The 27221-nt window shown below is 41.6% G+C and overlaps 1 protein-coding gene across 1 annotated transcript in view; it reads left to right on the plus strand.

Annotated features, from left to right (window-relative positions):
* The window catches only part of PAH (phenylalanine hydroxylase), a 69101-nt gene that overhangs the window by 30823 nt on the left and 11057 nt on the right, over positions 1-27221 (plus strand). Inside the window, exons 4-8 of the mRNA XM_046012589.1 lie at positions 4573-4661; positions 16807-16874; positions 22628-22824; positions 24961-25096; positions 26660-26729. Coding sequence (XP_045868545.1) covers positions 4573-4661; positions 16807-16874; positions 22628-22824; positions 24961-25096; positions 26660-26729 — 560 coding nt within the window. The remainder of the gene's footprint in view (positions 1-4572; positions 4662-16806; positions 16875-22627; positions 22825-24960; positions 25097-26659; positions 26730-27221) is intronic.

A 27221-nucleotide genomic window follows, 5' to 3' on the forward strand; every position in this document is an offset into this window, starting at 1 on the left:
TCCCCTCCCCCCTTCTCTTCTTCCTCTTCCTGCTTTTTCTTCCTTTTTATCACCATTATTAAATTTTTCTTCACCCTCATGGTTAATACGGAAAAACACTGACTGAGGAACACGCACTGTGCTAAGATAGATCACATTTGCCATAGTATTTAATTCATGCAAAAATGAAGTAATATGGAAAGATGATTCTAATCTACAATGTAGATAAAACACTAATGCTCTAGGAGATAAAATACTTGCTCAATTACACAACAAAATAAGCAGCAGACTTTTTTTTTTATTCGTTTATTTGTTTATTTACAGCATAACAGTGTTCATTGTTTTGGCATCACACCCAGTGCTCCATGCAGTACGTGCCCTCCCTATTACCCACCACCTGGTTCCTCAACCTCCCACCCCTGACCCTTCAAAACCCTCTGGTTGTTTTTCAGAGTCCATAGTCTCTCAGGGTTCATCTCCCCTTCCGGTTTCCTTCAACTCCCGCTCCTCTCCATCTCCCCATGTCCTCCATGTTATTTGTTATGCTCCACAAATAAGTGAGACCATATGATACTTGACTCTCTCTGCTTGACTTATTTCGCTCAGCATAATTTCTTCCAGTCCCAGCAGCAGACTTTCTAGTCTTGCCTGAAGGCTTTCTACTCTGCTTGCTAACCTAAGGGCAGAGTTAACAAAAATTCCCTGGAGCTTGCCGGTGAACAATAATGGTATTTACTATGTTCCAGTACTGTTCTCAGTGAACACACCTATTAACTGGTTTAACCTCGTAGTGTTCCAATCAAGCAGTACTGCATTGTGCTATTATTATTCCCATTTTTACAGTTAGGGACACTGAGGCACAAAGAGGTTTCATAATTTGTTCTGGGTGCCACAGATAATAAGTACAGAGACAGCATTTGAGCCGATAGTTGGCCAGCTCTGTTGCACTGGGTCTTGAAGATTGCCAGACTGACTCCCCCTGAGACAAACAGGGAGACCGTTCTGGATGAAGGACGGACCCTGGCTATCCCAGATCCCCTTGAACTATGGCAAGGCAGTGTCAAGGTGCCAAGACGCTCCCTCTGGGATCTGGAGTCACAGGATGATATATGAAATAATATCTTCCTCACTTTCCATCTCTTTACACCACTTTCTATTTCAAGAATGTCCTGGCAGGGGCACCTGGGTGGCTCAGTCAGTTCAGCATCTGCCTTTGGCTCTGGTCATGATCTCAGGGTCTTGGAGATGGAGTTTCACATCAGGATCCTTGCTCAGCAGAGCGCCTGCTTCTCCCTCTGCCTGCTGCTTCCACTGCTTGTCCTCTCTTTCTCTTTCTGACAAATAAATGAATTTTTTAAAAAAAATCTTTGAAAAAAGAATGTCCTGGCACTTTATCTATTTAAATGTATTTATTGTTACTTTCTGGCCACCCACCCCCACTAGAATGTAAGCACCACGGCGGTGAAGACTCCTTCAATATCTAGCGCCCTAGTAGTAGGTGCTGAACACTTATTTATGGAATCTTTTTTGACAAGATGAAGAGTGCCCCAGGTCAGAGGTGGGGGCAGCAAGACAAGGCTGGCTTGCCCTGTCTCTGGGGGCAACCGTGATTGCTGGGATTATGGATGATTCTCAGGCAAGAGAGAAAATGAGTGAATGGGGAAGGGGTGCCCTGGAAGAGAGGTTTGGGTTGGTGACATTCTGGGGAAGCCAGAATGGTCTCAGAGGGGATCCTGGGTCCTGGCTGACTACAGTAGATGTCCTTTCTTAAGTCCTTCCAAACCCGGGTAAGGAAAAGCCCCCATTTTCAGTTCTGACTACAGGGGTCCATGGTACAAGGTAAAGCAGTAGACTCAAGAAGAAAGAAAAGCCTGGAGAAACATTCTGGAGACAAAGTGGGAAGCCAGGTGCCATGCTAGGTGAATAGTCTGGTGCTGAGTCATCTCAGACTCCAAAGTCTAACAGTTGGGACCCAGGAGGTCTATGAAGAGACTTATCCTCCTTGTTCCTCCACATCCTCGTCTATGAAATGGGGATAGTAATAACACCCAGCTCCTGGGCTGCTATGTGGATTGGGTGAGGGGGTAAATGTAATATGGGAGGATGGTGCCTGTCAGTAAGCCAGTGCTAGATAAGTCTTAGCTGACAGCTGCAAGGTCTGTTCCTGTGACTCTGACCACAGAGAGTCAACCTTGAGAAGTGGGCTGGGCTTTAGGGTCATGGAACCTCTAGGTGGGAAACAGCAAGAACACTCAGGCAGTTAGGCTCCAGAGCCCAGCCAACAATGTACTCTAACTCCCCAGAGTGGCAGGACGGATTCATGGTCACCGTGGAAACCACCAAGTCATCCGGGCCTGAGTCTGAATTCTGACTCCTCTGTTTCCTAGCAGAGGAAGCCCTGTATCTGGGTTTGCCACCTAACCTCTCTGTACTTCAGCTTCCACGTTTGTGATTTGGGGAGACCAATAGTACCTACCTCGCAGGTTAAATATTTAGAACTGCACTCAGTGTTACTTTTTATCATTAACATATGGGGCAGACAGCTTTGCACCTTACAGCTATGGAAACAAGGCTCTAAATGGCCCTCTGTTAATGCTGTTGGAATAAGCATCTCATTTTTGCGGAACGTGGCTGATTTCTCGCCTGCCTCTCCTATATCGAGATCACGGATGGCGCTTCCCCAGTTTGGCCACTAGATGGCAAGCGTGTGCTTTCCCGACCCACTAGGCCGGGCCAGAATCCGAAACTACCTGCCTGAGATGGGAAATTTCCTTCTATGGGCAAAACATTGGGATGTGCCTTTTGCCTACATTTTCACTTACTCCTCACAGTAATACTCAGATTAAAACAGATATTCCACCAATATGGTAAGCACGGTGGCTGACACGTGGTAAGGCCTCAAAAACATCTGCGACTCTTCTGTTATTGTGGCCATTATTCCCATTTTTATAGTTAGGATTGAAGCCCAGAGCACAAGGTAGATGCAGCCGGATTTCAAGTCAGAACTTACTGACTCCAAGTTCACCATCTTTTACTCTAAACCTCGTTTCAGGGGAAGCATTGGACGCCTTGGCCTCCCTTCACAGCTCCTCCCAGCCTCCCATGTCTCCTTAGGTTCAGTGAGTTTTCCTGGAGCTCTCACTTTCTTACTTTCTGTGTGGCCGTCTGCTAGTTCTTTAGACTTTCAGGGCTGCAGTTTTTCATCCGTACAATAGGGGTCATAATGTCTTCCTTATTTTGGAGATACTTCAGAAATCAGAAACAGCAACTAGACCAGAGTTGGTGCTCCAGGGAGGGTAGTTACTTTTTGAATGCCTTACAAGTTAGCATAACCAGATTTCATTTGTTTCTTCTTTCCTTCCTTCCTTCATCCTTCCTTCCTTCCTTCCTTCCTTCCTCCCTCCATTGCTTCTTGCCTTCCACCCCCATACCCTCCCTCCCCTCTGCACACATGAACTACAATACACTCATGGTTTCTGCCCTCATGGACCTTGTAGTCCAAAATGTCTTAGTCTCTGTTAATTCCTGGGACAATTCCACCACCCACCCCCACGCCCCGTGTGTCTTCTTCCCCATAGACTACACAGCTCAGGCCTCATCTCATTCCCCACTAGGTTACTCCAAAAGCAAGCCTGCAGGTTCTTTAGGTACTATAAGATACTGTAAAATCCTAAGCTGCTTGACTCCATTCTGTTTCATCTGTGACTTTCAAATTGGCTTGGGCATCAAAAGATTCTGTCAGGATGATGCCTGGGAATATTTGGGAGGGCAATATGTGATAAAAAGATAGGGTCTCATGGGCTCATCCTTGCTTAAAAGAGAACAGCTCTGCTTTTATCTGATGTATATTCTGGGATTACATGTAATACTCTGCTACTAAAGAAAATCTTCAAAAACCACCCCACTGTACTAGGTAAATTTTGAGATAACTCAGAGAAAATCTTCAGGAAAGAGAATATATCTGGGAAGATATTTAGTTTTTTTCTGAGGTGCTAAGTGAAATAAACCAGACAGAGAAAGATAAATAATGCATGGTATCCCTTATATATGGAACCTTAAAAAAAAAATCAATTTTACAGAAACAGACAGTAGGTAAATGATTGCCAGGGCCTAGGGGCTAGGAAAAAGAGGGGGAGGCTGATAAAAGGATATATTTTAGCTAAAAGGTGAGTAAGATCTGAGGATCTAGTGTAAGACATGGTGACCATAGGCGATAACACTGTATTGTATAATTGAAATTTGCTAACAGATTAGAACTTAAATGTTTTTACTAACTGCCAAAGATACATATGTGTGTGTTAATTAACTAGATGGGAAAATGCTTTCATATTGTATACCTGTATCAAATCACAATGATGTGCACTTTAAATATCTTATCATTTTATTTGTCAGGTATACCTCAACAAAACTAAACATTTAAAAAAATTAGTTTCCAAGGAAAATTTGAATAAGCTGGGGGTTATAGGGGACCCTATGTGCCCCCTGACTGGTTTGTCTAACTGGGGCTGCTGATCCATGCTTCTGTCTTTGCTGAGACCTTTGGCTATGTCCTGCCAATCTTCCGCTCAGGATTTTGCCCTTTCTGTGTTTCAGTGCCCTGGTTCCCAAGAACCATTCAAGAACTGGACAGATTTGCCAATCAGATTCTCAGCTATGGAGCAGAACTGGATGCAGACCATCCTGTGAGTCCCCCACGTCCGCACCCCTTCCCACGAGACCCTTTCAGTCCTCCCCTTCCTGACCCTACTCCACTCCCTGATCGCCAGCAATGTGTCTTCATTTGTTTGCTTGTAGGACAGACATTTGTAGGCTGTCTTCTTATACAGCATCACTGCCATAGTTATCATGGTCCTTATTATTATTGGCACAAATATAGATTGGCCTCTGGAAACTATTGTTTATACATATATATGTGTGTATGTATGTATGCACACATACACAAACACACATATAAGTAAATTGTCTTTCTTTCTGTTTTCATACAACTGTAGAGGTTTAAGTCAGGAGCTGGAGACACAGTAACCCACTAACAACTCTGCCAGGTACAGCGGGGCAGTGGTGACATTGGACTTGGATCCTAAAACCTGAGAAGAAGCTGGGGGAACAGTATTGTGCAAAGGTTCGGTGTCCTGAAAGTATCTGGAATATTTTGAAATGACTGGTTGCTGCATTAGGTGTGAGGGCCAGATTTTAAAAGGTCTGATGGAGGGGGGGTCCCTGGGTGGTGTGGTCGGTTAAGCATCTGACTCTTGGTTTTGGCTCAGGGTCACGATCTCAGAGGCATGAGATCAAGCCCTGCATCTAGCCCTGCTCTGGGCTCCGATCTGAACTCAGCAAGAAGTCTGCTAAAGTTTTTCTCTGTCTCTCCCTGTGCTTGCTCTCTTTCTCTCAAATACATAAATAAATCTTTTAAAAAATAGTAAAAAAAAAAAAATTAAAGTTCTGATGTACCAGACAAAGTACTCAAACCATGTCCTGTGTCTGGTGGGCAGGGGAGCAGGTCCCCCACTGGTTTCTGAAAAGACCAGGGTGGGGGAAATTAATCACTATTTTTTGTGGGGCGAAGGATTCCAGAGAGAAGCAGGACAGGCTGGACTCAGGCCAGGGCTAGGTCTGCCTTCCTCCTTAGGTGAAAAGGGCCACTAACCCATGGCCCATCACTTACTTTCTGTCCAGGCAAATGGCTTCTTAACCTTTAAAGGACTTGGAAGCTGTTTTCATTTATAGTGGTTTAGTGTAACTCAGTGAGTGTCTACATTGTATCTGGAGTCTGTTTTCTTACATCTCTGTGGGTCTTTACAGTTGAGTAAGTTGTGAACTTGACTTCACAAAGGTTCTTTGCAGTAAGCAAAGCAGATGTTCCATTTCACAGATAGATTCACAGAGGCCCAGTGAGAATACACGACTTTTCTAAAGTTCTGTGTTAATCTTTGGGCCTTAAGACTCTTAACCCAGTGCTCACAGAGCCAGAAGACAAGGGTCCAGCCAGTAGCAGAAATTCCAGAACTTTCTCAGAAACAAAGAGAGAGTTATTTCTGGAGTAGCCTGGTTTTTAAAATATGAACACATGTTGCTTATTCTCATTCAAATAGTAAATCCCTTATAGTAGACTTAAAAATACAGAGAAGCATGAGAAAGAAAATGAAGATCACCCAGGATTCCAGTTATTTGGTATTCTGCATTTCTTTTTTTACAATGAGAAACTATTTCATTAACAGAAACAAAGTTGAATTCCCTCCTGACACCCGGATGTCAAAATAGGAAAAAAAAAATCACCTATTCTCACACTGTCCTGAAATAATAGGTGTTAATTTTGGTATGTTTCCTTCCTCCTCTCCCCGTGTCTTTCCCCCTGCCTCTCCTTCTATTATTTAGACACTAATATAAATTATTAAATTATGTATATCAGAAAATTATCATATATAATTTTTTACACATTGCCATAACTTCTTAAGCAGCCCCCAATGGCAAATATGTTTCTAGTCTGCCTATTACAGTAGTTATCTGGCCTGCACTTCTTGACAAGGATGTCCCATAGCTTCCTTGATTCTTACTTGTGAAACTACTTAGCTCAGGCTAGGAAGCATATTTCAGTCATATATATATACACACTTAAGTACCTTTAAGTATCTTTACCCTGAAAAACTAAAGGTAAGGTTGGAGGATTTTCATCCCCATTCAAGGCTGTATCATTCCTGGGGATAGTACAGCCTTCTCCTGTGGGGCAGTAGACATGCTCTGGGCGAAGCCCCAGATCCCCTTCCACAGCTCTTCGGCTGTGGGCCTTGGGAGCAAAGTGTCTGCAAAGAGATCATTCCTCTGGAAAAATCATCTGGCCATGTTGACCCAGCCCATGGAACTGCCATCAGAGTGTTTCCTCCTCGTACCAGTCTCTAGGCCTTCTGGCCTGACCCAAGACCTTTCCATTGGCCACACTTGCTGCTCACTTGGGGCAGAGAGGAAAGAGGGAAGAGGCCACAGACGTGGACATTTCCCTCCTCTCATTCTTGTGTCTCCTCACGCAGATGAGCTGGTCTTCAGATTCCCTGGAATTCATTTCTTCTTGCAGACCCAGCCCACATTTTCTGTTCCCAGGCCTCTCGCTCTGAGGAACTTTACCCTAAAAGAACAATTTTGTCAGGTACAGGGTCTTCCCGCGGAGGAGGCCAGGCTCTCTCTGTTCCTTCGTTAGAGCCTGGGAACCCATGCGCCAAGGACAAAGTAAACCCTCTGGAGTGCTTCCCCACACTCCCTCAGGCCGCACAGGCCTTGGCTGCCAGTGTGAGGAGTGGCGGGTGTTCTTCCCCAAAGGACCCTCTGTTCCGCTCTGTCCCTGGCGCAGTACGCTCCCTCCTCTTGGCAGTGTGCGCTGAAGTTTAGCTCAGTATCTCACTTCAGAGCCTCCAAAACAACCACTCTGAGAAATGCAGCCAAGGAAGGATTGTTCCTGAAACAGAGGGTAAAGGGCATCTCCCTCCCAGCCCTCACCAAGTGGGAGAATGAAATAGGATAACTGCATTCCACTTGGCCTTCTTTCTTTTGTTGCCAGTGTCTTGCCCCCCCTCCTTCCCTTATGCCTTCCTCCCTTCCCCAAACACTTACTAAGCAAGTGATACCCACAGCTCACATTTCTTGAGCATAGACTGTACGCCGGTCACTGTACTAAATGCTTTGCCAGCATTTTTAAAATTTAAGTGTGATAGCCATCCTGGGAGGGTTGTGTTTTCACATTCAGAGGAGAAATCTCAGACAGGAAGCCCTGTGAGCTGTGTCGCAGGCTATGTAAAGGAATGGGAGCTGAAATGATTCTTAAGACATGACCCCTGTCCTTCAGGGGCCTCCAGTTGTGGGATACAGGGAGGAGTGGTATCTATTCTTTCCAGAGGGGAGTGCCAGAGGTGAGTGGGTTATAACTTTACAGCTTATAGGTTACGACTTTATAAAGTGGTAAACTGTACAGTTGTTTGACAGGCAGAATCCAAGTGGTCTGTTTGGTTTCCATTCTAAAACTGAGTCTCTTTTCTCTGACCATTCCCCAGCCTCGGAGGAACTGCCTGTGTGGTCTCCTTCATGGGGATACTTTTCCTTATCCTCTCACCTGCTCTATCCCTGCCGCAAAACCTCTATTCACTTCCTAAGGCCCAACTCATGGTTGGCCTCCTTGAAGCCTTCTACCTACCTCTTCCCCAAGCCAAGTTTTTAATGCTGATACTATAGAACTGTGTGTGTGGTATTTCGTACTTTGAGCACAGAGCATCAGAGAAGAATAAAGTCACTTCCTCATTAACTGTAACCTTATAGAAGGCATAAGATATAGATATATAGATACACACACACACACACACACACACACACACACACAAGTGAAAGGGTTATAGGCATGCTTCCCAAACTGTAATCTACAAAAAAAAATCTCACTATCAAAGTGAGAAACACTATATTCTTGAACCCCATTTTAAGCATATATAAGCCCCATTATCTCATTAGGGGCTTTGACAAGTCCTGTGAACATGAGACTCATTCCTAATGTCTATCAAACTTTTTTCCTTATGGAACTCCCTTTTCATGGAATACCTAGTAACATTATCTTAAATGGTAGTGTTCCATGGAACTCAGTTTGGGTAATATAGAGTTTAAGTCATAACACACAAAAGTACATGATTAAACACCAGGTTTAATCATGGTTTAATGAATCAGATGGCATGTGCTATCAGTTCTAAGGTCACTGTGGACTGGAATGGTTAGAGAGGACTTCTGGAAAGACGAAAATGTGAGTTGAGCCCTCTAACAACTAGGGTAGCCTAACTGCTTATCAAACAATCCCCAAAGCTCCATGGCTTAGCCCATTGGATGGTTATTTCTAGAGTAGGTCAATAAGGAAATTGCTCCACACAGTCTTTCAGAGACTAAGTCCCTTCCACTTAAGGTCTGCGCCTTCCTCCAAGTCCTCAAAGCCCTTTTCATTCTGCCAGCACATGGGAAAATGGAGTGAGAATCACTCCCAGGTCTTATGGGCCAGGTTTGGAGGGGACTCATATCTTTCCCTCAGATTTCATTGACTGCAGCCCAGTCACAAGGTCACTATGAGCTTCAGAGAAGGCTGAGAAAAGTGATTGAGAAGTGTTATCTGAAAGAAGGATGAGATGCAGATCTTGGAGAGCCTCTGCCACACAGACCTTAACCCCAGAGTTCCCTATTCCAGATCCCTTTGTGCCTACACCAGTGTCTAAAGCTGAAAATCTGCACTGGTGGGCTTTCTGGGGAAGAAAATATTAGTTAACTCAACTGTCCTTTCTTCTACTATCTGAAGCTTTCTGACTGCTTTTCAGTCTTTCAGATATAGATATTGAGTTTCTCTTCTCTCCAGAAAGATATTTGCCCTTCCCAAGAGCAGGGCTATATTTCTAGTGCTTCTCTTCTCTTCCTTTCTCCCATTCAAACTTCTCCAACCACAGGCCCCGTTAGAGTCTGTTCTAAGGATGTTAGTCATCAAAGACTTGTTGCATTCCTCCTAAATTGCTCTGTCAAAGCATAATTTTCAAAAAGTTAAAAACAACTGTCATACAGGTATATAGTTGAGATTTGTCAAAAATCCATTAACTTGGTAGGGAGGAAACCAGCCAGATGTCAACGTTGGTGTGAAGGAAGCTACAAAAGACCAAATTGTGGATGGTCATTGAAAAATTGAGTGTTGGAGTAAGATAATAGAGATTGCTATACAAGTGATCAATGTTCTAGAAGGCAATAAAGCCATAACCACAAATGTTCATTTTTTCTACTGGACAGAAATCACTTGCAACTTGGTCATAAAATAAGTACTTTGCTACTTGTCTGTCTTCTATAAATCAGCATCTTACCTTAAGAGTTTGGGCCTTACTAAGTAGTAAATCGCACACCAAACAAATACACAGACCCCTTGAGTGTACAGTAAGTTTGTTAGGCAGTGATCTGATTTTTTGGCATAATTTTTAACAGCTCCTACTCAGAAGTATGCTGATTATGCCATGCACTGAAAATCCAATGATAAGTGAAACAAACAGAGTCCTGAGTTTAATGATAGTAACAAGCATAATGATTGTCTGGAAAGAGAAACACTCAGGTTATTGAGAAATTGTATTATAGAGGAAAACCAATAAACTTTGGAAAAAGCAAAAGAAGGTCTCTAAAAATTCAGTTTAACCAGGATGGAAAGGTGAAGTTATAGCTTATTGGTCTAGAAGAGTGGTTAAGAGTATTCCAGTAAGAGGGAACAGCATGTGTGAAGGCCTTAATTCGGGGAAAACGTGATGTGTTTAAAGAACTAAAATAAGACCAATCTGGATGAATTGGAATGTAGTACACGGAACTACAATTGTAGTTCTACACAGAGTTGGAAACATAGGCAGAGCCAAGTCACACAAAGCCTTGTGGACTGTGTTAAAAATTTTGGACCTTATCCTAAAACTGATGAGAGGCCATTGAAAATTTTTAAGGATGGGCGCAACCCCACCAGATCTGCGCTTTATAAATCTACTTGGGCTGTGTGAGGGGGGACACATGGAGAGAACCCAAGAAGGGCCACTTGGGAAGCAGTTATGGTAGTCCAGGCAAGTGATAGGGACCTAACGTAAGGGATAGCAATGAGAATAAAGTAAAAAAAAAAAAAAAGATAGACTTAAGATATTTGGGAGGAAGAATGGACAAAAATTGATGATCAGATATGAAGGAAGATAGAAGTAACACAATGACTCCCAGCTTGTAGGCTTGGACAACCAGGTATCTGATAATCCTCCCCAAAACAGACTTCTTGGCCTTATTAGTGGTGGCCAAGGCCAGCAATAGAGAATGGGCGGGGTGGGGCTGTTGTCAGTGCAACCCTGGTCTATTGGTTTGCAAATCTCCGGCCAGTGTCTTCAGGGTGGTATTGGTAGATAACTGTACCACTTTGAACCTCTTGTCTCCCGTGTACCATGCATGGTTCCTTTAGCTGGTGTGGGACCTATGGAATGCAAACAGCCTCTCATTATTGGCATATATGAAATGGAAATTGTAAGGTAAGAATTCTACAGATGTTGTTTAGAAGGCCCAAGGTTGGGTGACAGGGCTCAGTGACCCATTACAGAATTTATCCTTTTTGTGTTCTGAGCCAGATTTCTCAGCTTTTGGATTTCCCACCATTTTGTACAAATACATCATTTTCTGATTCAGAATACTACTTGGTGCCCTGCCTACGTTATCTGACCTAACTCACCCAACACTGTGAGGTAGCCAACAGTCTCATCTTACTGATGAAGAAACATAGGATCTGAGAGTTGAACTAACTAACCTTAAGTCAAGCGCCTGGTGACTGGAGTTAGTAAGCCACCCAGCCTGTCTGGCTTGAAATCCCCTGTTCTCCTTACTAGTCTAAAGATGGCATTTCTGAGGTTTAACCTCAGCCATGACATAAAAAGGATAAAATAAAAATCTCAGTCTAGAATAACCAGAAGACTTTACCATATCCAGTCCCCCAAATCCCCACAAAAACAAAGCCACACACTTCAACAGCAAGTTGCAACAATTCTGAGATTAAAGCAAGTGATTGCATGCAGACAGCAGGTGATGTTATAACTTTGCATCCTATAAAATTCTCTCCATTTTGTCCCTCCCACTCCTCCCCTCTTCTCCCTCCTCCCCACTCCTCCTTCACCAACAATATATTTTCCTGTCAAAACATACTTGGTTACATGCAGTGCAACCAAAATTGCTGCTATTAGCTTAATTGAGACAGGGTGATTATAAATAAATTACATGCAGTGCTACTGAAATTGCTGCTATTAGTCTAAATTGAGACAGGATGATTAGTCATCATCAAGGGAAGCTTAATTCAGAGTGTACTTCATTCAGAGTGTACTCTGCATGGCTGCAGAGGCCCTGTGGTCATCTGGAATCCAACCGATACAAGGCCAAACCAGCAAGAGATGGACTTTGAGGCCACGGCTTTCTTTAGCTGGTAACTGAGGGACAGAAGCCCTTGCAGCCTGGCCAGTGGAGGCTTCTTGAAGACCGATAATGAACCTCTTAGGTACTTTTGAGCTGGAAAGGACTGTCGTCAGAAACTTTCCCTATGGAAGATCCATGCAGTATACTACGTGTGTGTGTGTGTGTGTGTGTGTGTATGTTGATATAACTCAGTGTGTGAATCTTCTGTTACTTAATAATGGTTTGATTTGGATTTATAATACTCTTACTTTTTTACGAATTACAAAAGAAATCTACACTTACATTACAAAACTTCAAAACATAAATAGTATAGAAAAATAACACACTTACTGTTTCTCATTTTCATAACATTTGTTAGATTCTGGTATGCATCTTCCATTATTTCATTTGTATATTCCCTTTGACAGAGTTGATACCTACTGGATATGCAAACTTACAGTAAGTTTTTTTTTCCCCTAATGGAAATATCTTTGAACTACCTAGACAAAGTGCATTGACTGATGAATTGCTGAACTCTACATCTGAAACTAATGATGTACTGTATATCGACTAATTGATTTTAAATTTTTTAAAAAATGGAATGGAAGAAAATCCTGCAAACCATACATCTAAAAAGGGGTTAATACCTGAAATATATATGTAATTCATACAACTCAACCAAAAACTCCCAATAAGAAAATGAGCAGTGGAACTGAATAGATATTTTCCAAAAAAGAAATGCACATAGCTGGTGCTCGACACTAATCATCAGGGAAATGCAAATCAAAACCACAATGAGATAGCACCTCACACCTGTCAGAATGGCTATCATCAAAAGGCAGGAGATAACAAGTTTTGGCAAGGATATGGAAGAAAGCTAACCCTCATGTACTGTTGATGGGAATGTAAATTGGTGTATACACTTAGGGGCTGGAGAGAGCCATTTATTATTGACTATTAAATAAGGCTGGTAGGTGAGAACTGTGATGATCAAATCTTAATGAATGGCAAGCATTAAGTTTACATTTTGAGTCTTAAGTATGGAGATGTGTCCTTCATTTAGTCTCGTAGGAAGGTTCCTAAAGAGGTGCATTTAGTGGTACTTGGAAATCAAATCATGGTGCCCAGTTTCCTGACTGTACCATCCTAAGGCAACTTACCTTCACCCAGCAGAAGTGCACCAAGGGTAGCTTTAAGTTTTTAGATTCCTAAGCCTTCCTACCTGTAATGAATGATTCAAAACCATTTAGTATTCTGAGGAAAAGTGAAGAGCTATTCTTTGTAGTTACTGTGTCATAGAATCTTGAGATATAGGTTTGGAATAAAAATTCATGGTGATTTTAATTTTCCAACATGAAACACTTAAATTTCTCTCTTTCTCAAAATGTATCTTAATAAACAAACTAAGAGATTCTTTCTTCCTTCCCTTTGCTCATCCCTCTCTCCCTCCCTCCTCTTTCCTTCTTTTTGTCTTTCAACAACTGTTTGTAGTTCTTTCTATATGGCAGACTTTGTGCTACAGATTCTCAGATTATACACACACACACACATATATATATACACGCATGCACCCACACATACACACTTACATACACACACAGGCACACACATGCACACACGCACCACACACACACGTGGTTCTTTGGAAATGCTGGCAGGCCCTGATTGATTGATTGATTGATTGATTTTAATTTTTTTGGATGTGATTTTTTTTATCTTTTTAAATTAGCATATAATGTATTATTTGCCGCAGGGGTACAGGTCTGTGAATCATCAGGCTTACACATTTCACAACACTCACCATAGCACATACCCTCCCTAATGTTTATAACCCAGCCACCCTATCCCTACACCCTCACCCCCCGGCAACCCTCCATTTGTTTCATGAGATTAAGAGTCTCTTATGGTTTGTCTCCCTCCCCAATCCCAACTTGTTTCATTTTTTTCCCTCCCTACCCCCCACAACCCCCTACCCTGCCTCTCAAACTCCTCATATGATAATTGTCTTTCTCTGATTGACTTATTTCACTTAGCATAATACCTTCTAATTCCATCCACATTGTTGCAAATGGCCAGATTTCAGTTTTTGGATGGCTGCATAGTATTCCAGTGTGTGTGTGTGTGTGTGTGTGTGTGTGTGTGTGTGTATCACATCTTCTTTATCCATCATCTGTTGATGAACATCTAGATTCTTTTCATAGTTTGGCTATTGTGGGAATTGCTGCTATAAACGTGCCTCTTCAGATCACTTTTATTTATTTATTTGTCAGAGAGAGAGATCAAGCAAGACTATAGGCAGAGAGAGAAGCAGGCTCCTCTCTGAGCAAGCTAAAGGGGCAGATGTTATTGTTTATGGGGAAATGCTTGGAAGGAACAAAGCAAATCCAATAATGATGATGCTAGTCTCTTGTCTTTGTAAAATTCAGATTACAGTCATTTTCTTTTTGTAGAATACTTCACTTTCCAGATTTATTAAGATATAATTGTCATATCACATTGTATAAGTTTAAAGTTATAATGATGATTTGATACACATATATATTGCAAAATGTTTATTACAGTAGTGTTAGTTAATGCCTTTGATTACTTCACACGTTTAATATTTGTGTATACGTGTGTGTGCAAGAGATGAGAATACTTAAAATCTACTCTCTTAGTAAATTTCAAGTGTATTATACAGTATTATTAATTATAATAACTGTGCATACATTAGATTCCCAGAAGTTATTCATCTTATAGCTGGAAGTCTGTACCCTTTGATCAACATCTGCCTTGGCTTGTGAGAAATGTGCAGTGAAAGTGAGAGAGAAAATGTCTCTTCAATATCTGTTTTTAATTTCCTTTAGATACATACAAAAGTAAGATGGCTGGCTCATATGGTAGTTTTGTTTTTAATTTTTTTAAAGAATCTCCATACTGTTTTCCATAGTGGCTACACCAATTTACATTCCCATCAACAGTACATGAGGATTAGCTTTCTTCCATGTCCTTGCCAAAACTTGTTATCTCCTGCCTTTTTGATGACAGTCATTCTGGCAGGTGTGAGATGTATCTCACTGTGGTTTTGATTTGCATTCCCGTGATGATTAGTGTTGAACGCCAGCTATGAGTATTTCATTTTTGGAAAATATCTATTCAGTTCCACTGAGTTTTTTTATTTTTGGAAATTTTGTTTTTGGAAGTTTTTGCTCGAGTTGTGTGAATTACTTATATATTTCAGGTATTAACCCCTTATTAGATGTATGGTTTGCAGAATTTTCTCCCATTCCATTGGTTGCCTTTTGATTTTGTTGGTTGTTTCTTTTGCTGTGCTGAAGAATTTAGTTTAATATAGTCCTGTTTGTTTACTTTTGTTTTTGTTGCTTGTGCTTTTGGTATCATATCCAGAAAAATCTTTGCTAAAACCAACATGAAGGAGCAATCCTGAAAAACAAGAACAAAGAGGGAGGTATCACACTTCCTGAGTTCAAATTATATTACAAAACTATAGAAATCAAAACAGTGTGGTATTGGCATAAAAACATACAGACCAATCAGTAGAACAGAATGGAAAGCCCAGAAATAAACCCATGCATAGGGAGTCAACTAATATTTGACAAGGGAGCCAAGAACACTTGATGGGGAAAGGATGATGGTCTCTTCAGTAATTGGAGTTGGGAAAACTGGATGGTCACATGCAAAAAGGGCAAAGTTAAATACCTATCTTATGCCACTCACAAAAATTAACTTGAACTGGATTAAAGACGTAAATGCAAGATGTTAAACCATAGAAATCCTAGAAGAATGTGCAGGGAAAAGGCTCTTTCAATCAATTGGGCTTACCTCTGACTAAAGGATATGTTGTACTAACCCTGAAAGGCACTCTTGGATACCTTTTAATGTTTATAAATATGCTGCTTATGAATTGTTGGGGGAAAGGCTGCCTGCAGGTGTGTCTCAGAGGAGAAATGATTATCTTCATTTTTACGTATTGGACTGATTTCTCAGTTGAGCCCTTGCCCTGATACAAAGGTTGACAATTACTGAAGTGTGGTAAAAAGAACATGAAACTGGGTGATTCAAACCCTGGCCTCATCTTTGCTTGACTCCTTTTCCCCTGAGCCACTGTTTGTTCTAGAAGGATGGGGATAATCATACTGATCTATCTTACGAGATTTTGTGAGACTTATAGATAAATGAGTCCCTAGTTCACACAGATAGGCACATAGTAAGCACTAATGAATAGTATTTTAAAAAATTGCAACAGCACAAAGTATGCGCCTATTTGTTTCTTAAGAAGTCAGGAAGGGCTTCTGGGTGATTGAGGTGGTTAAGCATCTGCCTTCAGCTCAAGTCATAGTCTCCAGGTCCTGGGATGGATCCCTGAGTTGGACTCCCAGTTCAGTAGGGAGTCTGCTTTTCCCTCTCCCTCTGCCTTTCTCCCTGCTTGTGCTATCTCTCTCTCTCTCTCTCAAATAAATAAATAACTCTTAAAAAAAAGAAAAGAAGTGAGGAAGCAGTTCTAGACACATACCATTAGCTAGGAATTTAGTGGATGCTGTATATTTCTATCATGGACATCTATCCTGCTAACTGCCTAATTAGTCAAGTTTGCAAATTAGAAATGTTGTAGATGAGATTTTTTAAAAACTTGTACACCATTAGTACTTTGGAATTCCATAGCAGAGAGGCCCACACTGATTTGAAGGTGTTGCTAATAATGTGTCATTCATACCTGGTGGGAGAGCTTGCCTAATGTAGTTTCGCTGTAAACTTATTTTCCAGGCCTAATTTGAGGAAGGAGAGCTGGACTGTTAGAGCTCACGAGCCCCCCCATTTGAATCATGCATAAATATGCCAAACCTCTCTGCTCAAGCTTTGAGAATTCATGTGTCTCCTTTCTCCTAGGGTTTTAAAGATCCTGTGTATCGAGCAAGACGGAAACAGTTTGCTGACATTGCCTACAACTACCGACAGTAAGTCTGCTTTGCTTGTCTGGGGGAAGAGGGAGGAACACACTCCTAGCTTACTTTTTCCTCACCCAAGTTTGGAAAATACTAGCATAGAGAGTCCTGTCTTGCATGTGTGTGTGTGTGCGTGTCTGTATTGAAACCCTCCCTTTAATAACACATGTTTTAAAAAAAAAAAATGCTGCTAGACAAAACAAAATTACCCACCGAGTAGGGGCCCAGCTCTCTCTCAGCTTTGTTGCGTCCTTACACACTAATGTCTGAAGCAATTATAAAAGGCTTCAGCCCTGAATAAAACAGCCTCTGGTATTCTCCACATTAAACGGGGAAGAAGGAAAAAGAGAATCATTTACATTCAAGGAGGAGTTGGCTGCTTTACTGAAATAATGAATCATTTGAGGTTTCAGATGAGCCCTGCCTCAGTGTTCTACTTTTATCTGATCTGACCCAGCTGCGAAGGGCAATTTTTGGATGAGTTTATTTTTTTCTGTCTGGGATTCTACCCTATTTTAGCCAAAGGAAAATGCAAATATCAAAGATGTCATTTGGAAAGAGAACTGTTCTTGCTATTTTGAGTCCTTAGGAACTATAGAAATGTTACCATGAGGAACTTAGTGACTAAGCCCTGAGCTCCATTCCTGAGTTAAGGATAAGAGATAAGACAGGTTCAAGAAGAGACTTAAAAATTGACCAGAGCCCTAACGGAATGATACTTGAACAGCTTTGATGGAATATGAGGGAGATAAAGAAGAAGATAGGGCTGTGTTTACTGAAGACAAAGTTACCTTCCAGATAGAAAGACTTCCAGAGAAGATAAGACAATTTTCTTCTCTGGATGATTCCCGGCGGTGGAAAGATCCAGAATTTTGCTGACTTTGGTTAAATCTAGGCCCTTTTGGGCCTTGGCTTGTGACAAGCAGGAATCCCAGAACATGGCCACCCCCTGTCCCTGTCTTTGCTTTAGCATTGTCAGGTGAACACCATCAATCAGGGGCAGACACGAGCCCTTTTTCAGGTAATCAACAAAAATACATTATATTTATTATTTCCTTGCTAAGTCTGGGACTTTGCTACATGCTTTGCCTCCATGATTTCATCTAGTCTTAATAATAACTCCCTATTTTTCACATTGGATTGCTCCATGCAGTTAAGTATCTTGCCAAGATCATTTAACTTGTAGGTGGCATCATCCAGTTTTGAATTCGGGTTTCTTTAACTCCAGAGCATTCTCGCCCTCTTCCCTGAGTGCTAGGATTCTCAGATCCAGGAGATCACAACTTGCCATATAATCCAGGAGCTCCTTAGGAAGTATATTCAGTTACTACTTGGCTGTTGGGACTTGAAGGAAGAAACTGATCCCCTAACCTCCTTTACATAAAAATGTTAAACCTAATGAAGAAGCATGGAATTGATTGAATGCTTCACCATCCTGGATGTTTATCAAGTAAGTAAAATGGATTGCTGAAAACCGTCCATGGATGGCTGGCTTTCTGAGGAAAGTTAGAGATCTTCTAGTCAATTGCTCAATTTTTACAGATGAATCTCAGATGGTTAAGTGATGTGGCCAAGGTCATGTGGCTAGTAGGGTTGAATATGTTCTCAAATTTAAAGCCTATTTCAGAATGCATTTTACCTACCCTTTTTTAAACTTTTAATCATTTCTTTCTTCTTTGAAATTGTCTCTTAGCTCAGTATTTGGCACAGTGGCTTCTCATTATTCAAGGATTACTTGCTTACATTTATTTGAGACCTCCAAATCAATATTTGTGGCACTTCTGTGATCATTCCCAGACATGAACAGAATGGGGAAAATTTGTGTTGCCTTGTTACACAAGTTTCCAGGTCGAACAAGGTGACACCACCTTCTTATTCCAGCTCTTATACTGTAAACAACCATTGTTTTTGTGATCTATGTAGATTAGATCCACATTTGCCAAATTTTTATACTTTTCATTGGCAATTTTGCTGCTTAAAACGCGCTCCCCCGGGGCACCTGTGTTGCTCAGTGGGTTAAAGCCTCTGCCTTCAGCTCAGGTCATGATCCCAGGGTCCTGGGATTGAGCCCTGCGTCAGGCTCTCTGCTCAGTGGGGAGCGTGCTTCCTCCTCTCTCTGCCTGCCTCTCTGCCTACTTGTGATCTCTGTCTGTCAAATAAATAAATAAAATCTTTTTTAAAAAAATGCCCTCCCCCACCCAGGATGGTGGTGAAGTGCTTTGTGTGGTTCCTAAGTGGAAGAAGGCTGAGATATGCCTTGTATAGAAAATACATGTTAGGTAAGCCTCTTTCAGGCATGAGTTACAGGGCTGTTGAGTTCAATGTTGATGACTCAGCCGTATGTATTAAATAAGATTTCTTTATATAAAAGTTCACACAAAGTAAGATTTGACTAAAATGTGACCAGAAGCTAATGGGACTCTAGTCATGGTTTCCTTTTGGATTAGTGGTCCAATGTTCAGGGTTCATGATGACTGTACCTAGCATAACTACCATATATAATGAGAGTTGAATGTATCAAATTATTCTACTCTTTACTGGTTTCCCTCCTGCCTTTTTGAGGCTCCTTCTCAGTTCTCCATGGCCTGTTCAATCCATTCCAGAAGTTGTAATGTCTGTTAGGACTCAACTTTGGCCCTCTTCCTTGGTTTCTGCCACCCTCTATGCCAATAGCCCCTACATTAAGATTTCTGGCACTTTCCCAAACATTATTCCACAAAGGGAATAAAGCACAGACTCATGCATCACTAGTCATAGAATCATAGGATATTGATCAGGTGATAAAATATGTCTACTAAGTTCCAGATCCTACCCAAGAGCAAGATCAACAGAGTCCATGTCCTCTGGGGGACCACTGAGGATGACAATGGCAATACTAGCAATAAATGTGATAGTTTTTACCAAAGTAAAAACTCAGGTGTCATGAGACCATATCATTAGAACTTTAAATGTAGATTGAGTGAACTGGTCTGTCAGATGTAAAATTTAGGCTGAGAATTAAAGATTGAGTTAGAATTTACAACCAAAGAGAAAGGGAGGGTACAGTTGTGCTTGGGGACACCAAATTATTTGTCTTTTAATAATTCCACGAGTGGGAGGAAGGACCTGAAGTAAAATAAGACACCAAGGAGAGGGAAGGCTATGCCAGGTCCTGGAGTATCTTGAATGCCATATTTGGTTGGCAGAATATTCAGAAACAATGCCTTTTACTTAAAACATTTTTTTGAAGAAGGATTCTAATTGGCTTAACTATAAATATCCTTTTTGTTTAAAAAATATTGACACTCTTCCTAAAAATATCTTAGTTTATTTTACTTAAAGATGTGATGATTTGGTAAAAATAATTGACAATTTCTTCAAAGACCAAGGATCTTATAGAACCTCTGGTCTCTTAATGGAAATAGAAGATGGAATAAAATGTGTTTTGTTTAATTCCCAAGTAGACCATGGAAGTTAGTGTATATGTGTGTGTGAGAGACAGAAAAAAAAATCTGAAATATTTGCTATATCCAGGTAACACTTTGGATACGATCTACTTGATTACCATTACAACATTATAAGGTAAATTTGATTGTCTCTATACTGAATATACATATGGCCCAGAAAGTAGCAATAACTTGCTCAGAGTCCCACACACTTCCTTCCCTCTCTCTGACTCTGGAGTCCTTTATGTTGGCCTTAGTCTCTGGCATTGGTCTCATATCTCTTGGAGGTGAGCCCAGTGCCACCAGGCTGAAACCCCAACTCAATCAGAGGTTCTAGCTCTTTTCAACAAAGTCCACACAGGTTTTCTCATTGAGTCTCACTGGCTCTGATTAGGAAATTGGCCCACCTCTCAGCCAGTCTCTAGGACCAGGGAAAAGAGACAGTCTAATTAGCCAGACCTGGTCACATGCCCAGGTGGCAGTGGCAGAGTTTCTTCCCACCTGAGTCTCAGCCTGGGAGGGGAAGAGTGTGCTTTACTGAAAGAATGGAGAAGGGATATTGAACCCCTAGATCAGCAAATGCCAACCAGGGAGACATCTTAATATTTGGGATGTTGTTATCTCTCAAGAATTTGTTACAAAGGCCGCCGGGGTGGCTCAGTGGGTTAAGCCGCTGCCTTCGGCTCAGGTCATGATCTCGGGGTCCTGGGATCGAGTCCCGCATCGGGCTCTCTGCCCATCAGGGAGCCTGCTACCCCCCCTCTCTCTCTCTCTGCCTGCCTCTCTGTCTACTTGTGATCTCTCTCTGTCAAATAAATAAATAAAATCTTAAAAAAAAAGAATTTGTTACAAAATAGCAAATAGCTTTCTTTTCAAATAAGAATCAGTTATAATGATAACTATCCATTATCCAGTGGTATTATTGGTCAGCACAATTATTAGGTACTTTATACACAGTATTTCACTTAATTTTCCTTTATACCCTCCAAATAGTTACTTATTATTAACCCATATAATAGTTGCACAGACTAGCCTTAGAGAGGTTTATTAAATTTCCAGAGGCTATCCAGTTAGGAACTGGCAGAGCCAAGTAATGAACCCATCTCTGTCCATGATCAGAGCCTGCTTTTTCCTTCCATTAGCTCGTGGCCCAGAATAATGGTGCATCCTCAGGCAGGAGCTTACCTGATGTTCTATTCACAATCCCTAATGGTCATTATAGAGTCTTCTGAAGTTGTCCTATTTCCAATTCTTCACCAAAACTCTATCGTTTTTCCTTAATCTCTGCCCACCTTTCTGGGGAACATACAGTGTCTTTGCTTTAATGACTTTGGATGAGCTACAACTTTGAAAGGGCAAGAGAAACCTACTTTGGAGCCTGAAGATGATCCATAATTCCAAAGTAAATAGTGCTGCCTTGTCCCCAGACACTGTGTACCCTGTTAGGAAACAGGCCTGCGGTGCAAAGAACAGTCACTGGTTTTTAAGGTCAGGCTTTGTTTTTTCATTTGTTTTTACTGTTGAGAACACAGCTCATTCTTAGAGAATTTTCAAAAAGATTGAACTAATGACTCTCAAACTATACTATGTCCCCTGGGAGCGTATTGGAATAGATGCCTTGGCTTTCCCTTCCCAAAAGATTCAGGATCTATGGGGCAGGGTCCAACACACGTACTTTAACCAGCTCCCTATAGTTCTGTTGTGTCATAGTGGAAATGCTGCATAAGTGGATCATATACTATCCTGCATTTAAATACCTTTATAGCTTCCTAAGCTCAGAAATATCAAATCCAGCAAGTGCATGCCCACAAAAAAGGGTCTCAAACTCATAGTCCACAAATTAGATCCACTTTATCCCACAGATATAATTACGTTAGTTGACACAGTACAAAACATGATATTGCTTTATTTGTACTTGGATGCCTTCGTTTAGAAAGAGGATGCCTTTTTCAGTTGTCTCGGTTTTCACCCTCTTATTGTCCATACTTGCTACTTTACCCATTTATGTTACCTGCTGGGTCCCTGCAGTTACATGAATTTCCACCCTGGGTAAATAATTGGAGAGAGAGGGGAGCAGAAAGGCCAAGTGATTTCCCAAAGTGAGAACAAAGTTTGGTGTGCAGGTGAGTTGAGAGCTTGTATCATTACTTAACCAAACTGCATGAATGTTTCCTATATCACGAAATAGTGCTTTCCTCTTTCAAATAATTTGTGAAATCCCCTGTAGTTCGGGTGGCTGCAGCTCACAGATTCTGTATCTGTCTCTCTCTGCTAATGCGCCTTCTTCCTCTTTTTTACATTTGCTCTGTTGGAGACAAATATTTCATGCCTGTATTCTAGTGGTCAGCCCATCCCTCAAGTGAAATACACGGAAGAAGAAAAGAAAACATGGGGGACGGTATTCAGGACCCTGAAGTCCTTGTATAAAACTCATGCTTGCTATGAGCACAATCACATCTTCCCACTTCTGGAAAAGTACTGTGGCTTCCGTGAAGATAACATTCCCCAGCTGGAAGAGGTTTCTCAATTTCTGCAGAGTAAGTCCACCTTAGGGACAAAAGGGGAGGAGGGGTAAGGAAGGGATTGAGAAGAAAGTAAATCGAGGTCAGTGCGAGTGTGTTTGTGGTAATGCAGGCAGGATAATTCTTGGAGAAACATTTCTCTGCTTTGTTCTGCCTCACCGCTCACTTCTATGTTCATCCACTTTCATCCAAGACAAGGCATCATGTGTGGGTTTTGCCATATCTACGTCTCTGAAAAGCACTTTTCCCCATACTCAAAGCCCCAGGTGCCCAGAGAGGGCTCTCCTTGTAGTTCCTTCTGTGTTGTGAGATGGCTCCAATGTGCATTTGTGTAAGAAATGTGCTCTTTGTGGCAATGCCAAGAGCCCTTAACTCTAAGTCTGTGCATCCAACTGGTATGGATCTTGCTTTGACCCTCTCTATTTGGGGTAAACTGCCTCAGTTTAGTCATCTGTCAAATGGAGACTGTCTCTTAGGGAAGTTATGGGAATGAAATAAGACATTGCAAGTGAAAACATCCAACATGGTGCTACATATACAATAGGTGCTCAGTGAATTTGGGCTGAACTAGAATCTGAGCAACTCTGTGGGGAAATACATTATTGGGATGACTAGTCTCTGCACACCATTTCCAAGTGAGATAAGTATTTTCTTTTCTGCCAGGAGGCATTAATTCAGCAAAAGTGAAATAAGACTATCAGCTAATGCATATTGAACATCCGTATGTGTCAGGTAGAACTAAAGAAAGTAGAAAGACAGACCACAGCTTTACAGAAATGAAGAAGCTTCTATGCCTCTGAGCTATGTGGAGATGGTATGGTCAACTCTGGGGCAAGGGGCAGGGGAAATTATGTGGCAGGGAGAAAAGTGGCAGTTGGTATGGATTGGGGATGGGCTGGATGACATTTCAAGTCCCTTCTTTTTGGACAGTCTCTACCTATCAGATAAAGAGGGGGATGAGAGGCCAAGCAGAGTCAATTTCAGCCTGAAGGTCCAGGGAACATGGCACAGGGGCAAGGAGGTCCTAAAGACATTCTCTGGCCAATTATCCATGTTTACATGGCCAATAGTGAGATAATAAAACAGTAATAATAACAGCTGGGGAGTTATAGAGACGTAACTAAGGAATAGACTTTGAAGCCAGAATGACTGTAGCTGTGACCTTGGACAAGAACTTTAACTCTTTGTTCTCAGCTTTCCCATCTGTAAAGCAGAAATGATATGAACATCTACCTCATAGGGTTATTAGGAGAACTAGTTAGTATTTATAAAGTGTCTAGAACATATGCTGTCTGACATATGGTGGGCAGTATATAGTGTTAGCTACCATCATCATCATCATTATCATCACCATTATCACCGTGATTATTATTCCTACAAGTTTGAAACAAACTGAGATCCAGATATAGGAACCAGAAAGAGGATCAAAATATCAACTTTATTACTGATAAAACTACTTAGAGAATATGGTATGGATGTACAAACAAAATGGATTTTCTAGTATTTCACCTCTGAATTATGTAACTTTTTCAGAATATACACTGGTGAAGTGTATATTCTATTGCATGACCCAGAGCAGACCAGAATGTGCTCCCCTGTGGGCAGACAGTTATGAGAGAAAGGACCAAAGGGGTCAAACTGAGAATATTCATTTTCTCTTCCCAACTGCTCCAATCAGAGAAGTCCTTGCTCTTTCTGGGGTGTAGTGTGTGAAGGACAGTAGAGAAGCTAGAAGTGTTCCTTTCATACTCTTTCCTTCTGGAAGTAGAATGAAAATTCCCTCCCCAGTCTAGAGACACGAGAAATAAGGAATAAATGTTTCATCCTAGTAATGAAAGCTAAATTTATTAAATGCTCCAGTGTGCTAGGCTCTATGATAAGTACATTATATTTATTAGTTTATATGATTCTTGGAATAACCCTAGGAAGTATCTATCCACATTTTGCAGAGGAGGAAATGAGGCTCAGAGAAATGAAGTTACTTGACTCAAATTGCCCAACTATAAAGATGCAGAGATGTGAACCCAAGTCTACTTGGCATCAATATCCCTGCTGCTAGACAGTTGGGAGTATTGCTTTCCTGCCTAAAGGACTTCCGGTGCCTCTGGCTCTGCCATGATAAGCTTTGAGTTTTCTTTCTCTGCTTTGCAGGTTGCACGGGATTCCGCCTCCGACCTGTGGCTGGCCTGCTTTCCTCTCGGGATTTCTTGGGTGGCCTGGCCTTCCGAGTCTTCCACTGCACTCAATACATCAGACATGGGTCCAAACCCATGTATACACCTGAACCGTGAGTGTTCTGCTCCTGCTGCTAGTATCCAACCACAGTGAGTGCCATTTCTCACTGCTCCAGGATGAGGTTTGGGTTCATCAAGGGCTGATCCACAGGACTCATTTTCTGGATGGTTTGATATTAGCACAAAGAGATCATCTCTCTTAGGTATTTTCTCTGTCTAATAGACCATACTGATTGGAGGTTTGGGCATGTCGTGAACCACAGATTCAGATCTCCCTGGGTCATGGGAATAAGAAGTCACAGTCAAGCTCCAAAGGGATTTTAAGAGTCAAAACTATGATGTCCCAAATGAGAATAGGAACAAGTAGTGGCCAAAGTACCTCAATACCTCCAGAATATACATCTAGATGATTCTAATCTTTTTATGTCTAGATGTGTCTTGTCTAAAGGTAGAGAATAGCTGGCCATCATGTCCCTTATGTTGGTATTTAGCCATCTTTTTTTTTTATTTCTTTTCAGCGTAACAGTATTCATTGTTTCTGCACCATACCCAGTGCTCCATGCAATACGTGCCCTCCCTAAAACCCACCACCTTGTTCCCCCAACCTCCCACCCCCTGCCCCTTCAAGACCCTCAGGTTGTTTTCCAGAGTCCATAGTCTCGCATTGTTCACCTCCCCTTCCAATTTCCCACAACTCCCTTCTCCTCTCCATCTCCCCATGTCCTGCATGTTATTTGTTATGCTCCACAAATAAGTGAGACCATATGATACTTGACTCTCTCTGCTTGACTTATTTCACTCAGCATAATCTCTTCCAGTGCCATCCATGTTGCTACAAAATTTGGGTATTCATCCTTTCTGATAGAGGCATAATACTCCATAGTGTATATGGACGACATCTTCCTTATCCATTCGTCTGTTGAAGGGCATCTTGGTTCTTTCCACAGTTTGGCGACCGTGGCCATTGCTGCTATAAACATTGGGGTACAGATGGCATTTCACCATCTTATTAATCAAATAGAATTACTCAATTTATACAAAAAGTTAGCAGCCTGTCCACAAAGTTTATAACTACAAATCAGAAAAGACCTATTCCTAATGAACCTGACACATAATGTATTAAATAAATGTAAATTTTCTTCTCTGAATGACTGTTGCCCCCCTTTAGAATAAGAAAACAATAGCACTATTTTTAATTTAATTTTTCTTCTTATGGGGAATAACTGAGAACATTTCATCTGCTCAAGATGCCCAGGATGTCAATACCAAGATGAAGACTTAGGATAGGAAGTGCTCATGACTCAACATGCTGAGGTGTATAGGAGAATGTCCATAGGAATATTGGCTCTTCTGTTCTGCACCCTACTGAGCATACACCTAAGACCCCCTGGCTGTTGTTCCCTGACTTGCCCCTTACTTTACTTTCCTTCCTCTTTTTCTTTTATACCCTGCCTCATCTGTTCCCAAGCTTTACATACCACTTCTTGTTGGGAATGAGGTCTTAAACTGTAATGGCTCACTTCCTTTCTACTTGTCCACTTCTCATGTAGAAAAATTGAGTCCCACTTGGCTTATAACCATCTTTACCTCCAAGCTCTGTGCCTTTTCTCTTTCAGTGACATCTGCCATGAACTGCTGGGACACGTACCCTTGTTTTCAGATCGCAGCTTTGCTCAGTTTTCCCAGGTGAGGAATGGATGCTTTTGGCCTTTTAATTATAGGATTGAGACCTAGATTGCTCACGTGAATTGAATCTATGGATGGGCCCTTGTGTCCTCTGCAAGAGTAGAAACCAGATACTGTTCTGTGATCCCGCCAGAGATGGGCATATGGTCCTATGGAGATGGCTAAATACCCATTCCAGGGATCACAACATGGAGGTAGTGAGCCACTCATCCTCTGAATTGCATATGTGCTGTTGAATTTGCTAATATCACCAGGTTTAGTTTAAGAGCATATTCATCCAGGAAAGCCTGCCTGATCCCCACATAGAAGTAACCTTACCTTCTTCCAAGTTCTCCTGACACGTTTCCATTCCTCGTTAGGGTCTTGCCATTTCCCACCTTGTCAGGCGGTTGTTTTTGTATATGCTTTAATTAATTAAGATAATATTTGCTGAGAATCCAATTCCAATAACCCAGCTCCTAGTTGGCAAAAACTGAAGTGCCAAATGTCTTG

This window comes from Meles meles, chromosome 7, assembly GCF_922984935.1.
Source record: "Meles meles chromosome 7, mMelMel3.1 paternal haplotype, whole genome shotgun sequence".
NCBI classification, from domain to species: Eukaryota; Metazoa; Chordata; class Mammalia; order Carnivora; family Mustelidae; genus Meles; species Meles meles.